This window comes from Pteropus alecto, unplaced genomic scaffold (genome assembly GCF_000325575.1).
Source record: "Pteropus alecto unplaced genomic scaffold, ASM32557v1 scaffold312, whole genome shotgun sequence".
NCBI classification, from domain to species: domain Eukaryota; kingdom Metazoa; phylum Chordata; class Mammalia; order Chiroptera; family Pteropodidae; genus Pteropus; species Pteropus alecto.
The window spans coordinates 841,436-849,180 of NW_006433948.1; the positions used below are offsets into that span (position 1 = coordinate 841,436).

General features: G+C 46.3%; 1 protein-coding gene across 1 annotated transcript in view; it reads left to right on the top strand.

Annotated features, from left to right (window-relative positions):
• AR (androgen receptor) overlaps window positions 1-7,745 on the top strand; it is a 78,563-nt gene that overhangs the window by 45,534 nt on the left and 25,284 nt on the right. Inside the window, exon 4 of the mRNA XM_015586734.1 lies at window positions 5,434-5,455. Coding sequence (XP_015442220.1) covers window positions 5,434-5,455 — 22 coding nt within the window. The remainder of the gene's footprint in view (window positions 1-5,433; window positions 5,456-7,745) is intronic.

Sequence of the window (7,745 nt, forward strand, 5' to 3'; positions counted from 1 at the left end):
AGAGGTTCTGTGCCACAACTGTTATGCCACAGTGGTGGGGTTCGTAACCCCGTCCCTCCGCCTCCCGAGTCAGTGCCCTCGCCGCCATACCGCCCTTCCTTTCCAGTTAACAAGGAGCTAGGAACAGGTAATAAACGTTTCAGCGTCTACGCATGATCGTCTTAATCTGTGGACCGAATCCGAATGTATTGCATTCTCCATCATGTGTTTTGTATAACTCAGTGAAGGAGACAACTCCATTATTTTTAGCTCATTTTTCAGACAAGGAATCAAGGCCCAGACTTCCTGAGGCCAGCTGCAGCTGGGATTTGACACCTGCTCTCCTGAGCGCCAGCCCAGTGCTCTAAGTTTTTATCTTATGGCGCTCGGGCCAGATTATGGAAGGTGCCGAAAACCAAGAAGAGGAGCTAGGAGTTGGTTCTTGCCTCCTCTCACCAGAGCTAATCGTAAGGTCACAAGGAACACAAACAATCATGGCTTTATAACCAGGCCGAAGAAGCCAGCCTATACCGCGTTAGCTGGAGAGCCTGGCTGCTTCCATGCTCCTGGGTTACCCACCCCTGCCTTTCTGGACGGGGGGCAAATGGGGGAGTGGTCACGCTTTTGGAATCACAGGGACTCTGTTACATTCTACATCCTCTTCCCAGAATACCTGTCTTTTGTCAGGGGACAGATTGTGGGACTTGAGCTGTCTAGCCCGTTGGACAGGCCTAAGAATGGTTTCCCGGGAGAGAAAATGTACTGGGAATCAACAGTGCTTGACATTGCTTTTCAGAGGAAGACGCCCTTAGGCAGTGAGGCCAGCTGGTCTAGGCCACCCTGAGCTCAGGGAAAGTTATGTCCACAGGGCACATGACTGTGAATAGGCCTTGGGCTTGTTCCCGTCTCCTCGGGTCACTCGGAAGACAGGCCCTTAGCTTCTCCTTGGTGTCAGGTAGTGTGTCGGCTTTCGAGGGGAGCCCTTGGAGTCCAGGGGGTTGCGATCGGAAGGCAGCGCAGGGATGCGGGCCGGCTTCGGTCCTCCTGGGCTTGTACGCGGGCGGGCTCCGAGGCGCTCAGCGGAGGTACCCTGTGAGGGCCGCTGAAGCCACCGCTCTGCCCGTGCCGCCACACTCCCTTCGACATGTGGGGCCGGGGAGCCAGGACAGAAGTGGAAGCGGGCTCTGTCTTCGCGTCGTAGCGTCAGGGCCCACAGCGGGGGAGACGTCACGTTAACAAGGGCAAGCATCAGATCATCGTGGCAGTCCATCTGCACCTGTCTCCTGGCCCTGCCTCTGCCACTTACTAGCTGGTGACTGTAGGTGAGTCACTCAGCCTCTCTGAGCCTTGTTTTCCTCAACTCGAAATTAGGAATAGTAGCTTCCTGGAAGAGTTTTGACAAGAATTAAACGAGGTCATAGCTTCGAAGACACCTTGAATAGCAGCCAGTCAAAGCACAGTGGGTTACCCCCTCCCTCCGTTGCTCTCCCCAGGGGAGTCAAGTGTCACTCGTCCCTGACACTCTGAAGAGGCAGTGGGTCAATGTACGACACACAGGGCAGGTAAGTCAGGAGAGGGGCAAATAAAACATCCGCTCGGTCAGCGGTTAAGTAGAAACCACATGGCAGCCTGGCCTGAAGCTGGGCTGCGTTGTTTGGTGTCAGTACGCACTCTGTGTCAGGCGTCCTCATATATAAATTGAGAGTCGTGGTCCATACCCTCCCTGCTTTGAAGAAATGCCCAGTGACATAAGATGAAAACGATTCTGAAATAATAAAGCAGATGCGCAGAGACTAGTGGGCAAGGAGACCCAGTAGTTTCAATGCCACCGCCGCCTTGGTCAGGTCCATTTCTGCTTCCTGGGTCTCCGCTTCCCCATCTGTAAAATGAGAGCGTTAGACTAGATCATCGTGGACGTCCTTGCCTCTTGCCATTCGAGGAATTTGTTATTTAAACAATAACAATAGATAAGATCTGTGTACTGTTTTATATGCTTTATATGTTATTGTCACATTCGTTATCTCTAGTAAAAATAGCACTGAACTAACTGCCAGACTAGGAATAAGGAGTCCTGCATTCTTGTCCCTATTTTGACATCGACTAACGGTGTGGCCTTAAGCAAGTTTCTTCCACCTCTGAGTCTCAGATTCTGAATGGGTGAAAAAGGACCTATGGGGGGTGGGCTAAGTCTGTAGGTCTCTGAACTCTTCCACCGACCTCGGGGAGTCCTGGGGTTTCTCTGAGGTGTGACACATGCTAAGGCTGCAGAGCAGGGGTGGCAAGCAGAGGTCTAGCAGGAGCCCCGCGTGTCCTGTGCCTTCTTTAGGCTCATCATGTCTAATTTGATCTGTTTTCTATATGCAGGGCCTCTGTAATGTTTCACTTGTGGGGGGGGGGAAGTCCACTGTAAGAGAAAAAGAGAAAAACCATAAATACGAGTGCTCTAAAGCCTTACGTAGTCAAAGTGGGACTCGATAAAATACGTTGTCTAGTAACTTCTTTTTTGAGGTCGTTAACAAAACAGTATATTGTGAACATCCTTCCAAGTTAAAAAAAAAAAAACAACAACAGATACTGACTGCACAGCCTTCCCTTGCATGAATATGAGATAACTTATTTAATCATTCCACTGATGTGAGACAGTGAAAATTTTTCCAATATTCTGTTTAAATTATGCTATATGACACTTCTTTTTTTGTGTGTGCCTAACCGATTATTTTCTTATAAAACATTTCAAGAAGTGGAAATACTGCTTAAAGGTTATGCATATCCTAATTTTTTCAATATGTTGCAAATCGCTCTCCAAAAAAGTTTATGCTCCCAACCAGCTACACCTCCTTGAGCAATGCTTAATATTTAATCTTTACCAGTCTAACTTTTGAGACTGATGTTTTCTTTAATTTGTATTTCCATGATTTCTAGTGAAATTGAACAGCTTTCATATATTTATTGATCAATTGTATTTCTTTGATTGCCTATTCATGTCTGTTTCCCATTTTTCTATTGTACTGTTGATGTTCCTATGTCACAGAAGTCGACTACTGGTTTTACATACTTCATGCCAGTATGGTTTTCTTCATCTGTGGTTGTCTTTAAATTTTACTATTATGTATATTTCACATGAGAAAGTTGAAATGTTTTCTAGTCGAGTCTATCAAGATGTTCACTTACGTTTTCTTCGTTGCCATGCTTCAAAAAGGGCAGCCCTTTTCTACCTTCGAAAAATGTTTAATTCTCTCTATATTTTCCATGAATACTTCAGTGACTTTTGTTTTTTGTTTTTTCATTGACAGCTCTAATCCATCTGGAATTTATTTTGGTTTCAACTAGTAATTTAACTTTATTGTCTTTTCCAAATGATTAATCATTTGTTCTGACACCATTTAGTGAATAAGTCATCGTTTCTTCACGGTGCATACTGATCTCAAATTTAGAATGATGTATTCCATATATGGAGCGCGTTTTGGGCGTTTCTGGTCTCTTCCGCTGATCAGTCTATACTGGAGTCAGTACCAAACGGTTATAATTATTATGGCGTTAAAATACTGAAATGTCTGGTAGGAAAAACGTTATTACTCTTCCTCAAAAATATCTCCGTGATACCTCGCATTTGATTCCTTCAGATGAACTTGCGATTATTTTGTCAAGATTTTGTTTGGGTCATTTTAAATGTATAGATTTAATTGGGGGGGAAACTGACATCCTTGGCAACGGTACACCTTCCCATCCGGGAACACTTACATCCTTCCATTTAATTCGAGTCGTCTTTACATACCTCAGTAACGCTTTTGAGTTTTGTTCATGTAAGTCCTGCATTAATAATCTATTCATAGAGTATGAGAAATCCTACATCCTTCAGTCTTCTGTGTAGGTTCACAAAAAAGACGGCTCGACACGCTCCTCATTTGAACGATGCAGCGCCACAGATGGTGGGTAACTTCCTCTGCTCCAAAGAGGATTTTTCAGAGTGAACCAATTGAAAGAAGCCTAAGCAGACATTGACCTCAACTGACACTGCATGGCAGCCCCAACGGGGCTGACCGGAATTAATAGGAAGGGGGAGTGTGCGGAGACGAAGAGCACCCTCTGTCAGGGATTCCAGAGCCAGGTTGCTGAGGACCTCATGCCAGCCTATCGTGTGGCAGTCTAGGGTTTGGGGGCTGTCCCAATAGGAGCGATGTCAGACATTTAAACATGCAGTGTTTACAGCTCCAGAGTGTAGACTTATCTCCTTCAACATGAGGAAGAATGTTTGTATTTTGCCAGAGGTTTCACAGCAGCGTTTTTTGTGAGACTTATTGTAGGTCATGGATGTAATTTTGCTGCTGGACGTCAACAGTGTCGAAGAGCTGAGTGTAATGTTTGCAGAATTTGAGGAGGAGATGGATAGGAGTTTGTGTTCTCTGTGTTATTCAGTCACCTGAGCTGTAGTGTAGGAACAAAGGACTACCTTGGAGCAGGCCCAGGTAGGTGTCCCTTACGCACTTCTACTGTCAACCAAACACCGAAAAGGCATCCACAGGGCCATATGCTCACTAGACAATGAGCGAAGATGTCTGACACCCTCAGAATGCTCTGTCTCGAAACTCCAGCCACCCACAGCACATCTCCATCCGGCGCGCTTGCCAGATTCTGTGCCGGCTCTACCGCCAACTTCCTGTGCCTTGTAGCATGTCATCTGAAGACTTTGTGTCCATTTTCCTAATTGAGGAGTCAAGCATCACATTGGGACATTTTATTAAGAGGCGTTAAGGTCGTTTAGAACCCGAAGATTATACATTTCTAATTATACCCAATGCATCAGAGCTACACGGAGACAGATACGGAGTTTCTTAGAAGGAAAAACCTTACGACAGGGTCCGGAAATGGAATGGGCTGCAGTTGAAGAACAGGTGGGGCGACCACTTTGCAGAGATGCTTCAGGGGGGAATCAAGCCTTGTGCGGAGGAGTGGGGGTGGTGGGACCAAATACCATATTTTGTTTTAATTCGTTATTATTAAGAACCACGCAAACTTCAGCCATGTTGGCGTAGAATAAATAGGCAGGAAATACTAGCAACACAGTGATCGTACGTCGGCCGAGCCTTATTTGGGGAAGTTGATAATTAGGCGGGAGAGGTGGGTTGAAAGCAACCTCGAGGCTGTTCATCGCATCCCCTGTCTCAGATCCCAGTCCAAACGGTATAGATGAGTCGCCGTCCTGTTTTTAGGCGATATCTTCCATATCTATCTTAGGAAACCTCAACCACTTCCATCACTATTGTGTATCATTTAAAAATTTAAAGTTGTCGTTCTACTTCGAGAAACGTGTCATATGTACATATTTGTATGTTTTAGTCTGTTCAATGCTTTATGTGATTGTGACATATATACAAAGATAATTCAGAAACCCTGTGCGCATACACATATTGACCTATGCATTTACGTGTACATGAATATACAGATGTGCATAAGCATGTTATTTATGCAAGTCACGTGTGGCTTGCAAAAGCAGCAGCTCTCTACATTAAGAGCTTTGGTTTTTCGAAGGGCTTTGGAAAACAAAGAGGAAACCAAATGATTCCAGATAGAAGAGATGTTAGTCAGTTACTACGATAAAGGAGAAGGAAGAGAGATCATTAATTTGGTTAAGTTCTTGCTTAGTGATAATACTTTTCCCTTTGTATGAAAGACTCTGCAAATATATTATGGATGAAATCCAGATGTCGTTCAAGACTCCTAGAGATGAAAGTGATTTTAATGATTTTATAGTTTCGCCTGTTTCATGTTATCAAGAGAGGGAAAAGGGACCCTTCCAAGGTCCTATAGTCAGTTAGTGGTAACCTCAAAACTGAGTCAGTGGTGAATGACCATGCAGCGACTTTGGCTGTACTACGCTTTGCACTTATTCCTGGACAAACCGTAAAGTACATCTTCATTCTAGGTGACGTTGTTTTAGGCCAAGAGAGTCTCTGGGACAAGGTATGAACTATAGCTAGGGAAATGACCTGAGTTCCAAATTGAAAAAAAAAATTTTTTTTCTATGTTTTTTCGCTGTCCCCTCCCTCCCTCACTCACCGGGCCACCTGCTTTCAGAAGCAGAATTTAGGAAGCCACTGGGGGCTGCAGTCCATTGGCCGCGTAACCCTTCCTTGGCAAACTGGGGTCCAGAAGCTAACGTTTTGCTGCGGAAGGGATTCCTCAAAGAAGTCTTGGGGTCCCAGTTGGACCTCACTTCACTAATCCGTGTGCCTCGCCTCGAGGATCGCAGCAGCGCCGATACCGTGAGGGCGTCCCAGTTCTAGAACTGGGAACGAGCTCAGCGGAACCGGATGCAGGGCCTCCCCTGGGGAGTTGACACCCCATAAGCTGAGCGGCACTCATAGCGCCGTCCTCTCTGCGCACACTGCAAAAAGCTGTTAGCAAATCACGTGTTCCGTTTACACAAACAGCATCCTGCGGTGCGGGGACAAAGCATTCTGGCCCAGAGACTTAGTTTTCTCATCTGTTCAGTGCGAGTGGCGATGGCTTCTGTGTCTCATCCATACGTCGCAGGCTAAGTGAAGGGACAGGAAAGCCAAGCTGTAACTAAATTTCTGGAGGGATGTTTTCGTTTCCTGCTATCAAATACCAACTGCTCTTCAATTTCTCTCCCTTCTCCTCCCACGAACATTCCTCCTGAGCCAAAAGAATCGACCCTAAAAATCCCAGTCTATCCCATAAACCGAAGCACAGCAGTAAATGAGAGGAAAAACAGCGGGGACTCGGGGAGAGAAGGGGCGGGCCGACGCGATCGCAGGCTCAGCCGAGGCTCGGCGGCACCGAGAGAGCGTCTGTAACTTTTAGAGCCACCGTGTGTACTTCTGTCGCTTCCTGCCGGTGACTCTGTATGCTTATGGATCTGTCTGTTCCACTCGTGTATGAATTCAGTCCGTTTTCATTGAGGACCTACTGTGTGCCTGGCCTGTGCTAGGAGCAAGGAGGCGAAGTATTGAGTGAAATAATATGTTCCCGAGCGGCGCTCCACGTCTGAGCAGCCGCGATCCGAGGACCTCCGGGTCTGAGCGCGCCTGTGTGCGCGTGCGCATGCGCGCGGTCTGTTCGTGTGTGTCTATTTCTTCGTAACTGACGACTCCAGGTATGCAAGGCAAGGACGATTTTTCTTCTGAGAGGACTTCCTTTCCCTTGCTGTGACTCACCTCGCAAAGAGGGGACCTGACCGCTGGTTGAGTTTTATCACCTGCAGGGTTGGGGGTATGCTCACTAGCAATTTAAAAACAAGTAGAAACGTCCTGCAGTTCAGTTCTCTTTTATAGATGTTTTACCTGTGTGTGTATCACGAAAAAGAAGCATCGTATTAGCTCGAGTATGAGCCTGTGCATGAATATAGGAATCAGGACGAGGAAATAGGACCCTTGCCCAAGTCTTTGCTGTGCCGTGCTAAAGGAGTGACAATTTCTGCCAGCGATCATTCTCTCATGGGCATTTTTGGCTTTTAGTAAAGGTAGAGCATCTTATTTTTAAAGCCAGTGACCAGCCCGAATAAAGGAGCTGAATTGTTCATCCCTATGAAAACCAAATGATACAGCGTCAAATTAAACCGGCCCGTTTCATAGTTAGATTCCGTGTGATCAAATAGTTCGGGGCCGTTCTCTGTCCACTCCTCTCATCCGGAAGGATATCTCTTCATGCCATTTCTTCATGCCTAAAAATACTCATGGGGAGAGACTCCAGAAGCACATTAACAGGGCTCTCTACTCTTATATCTCTTCTCCCAGGAAAACAGA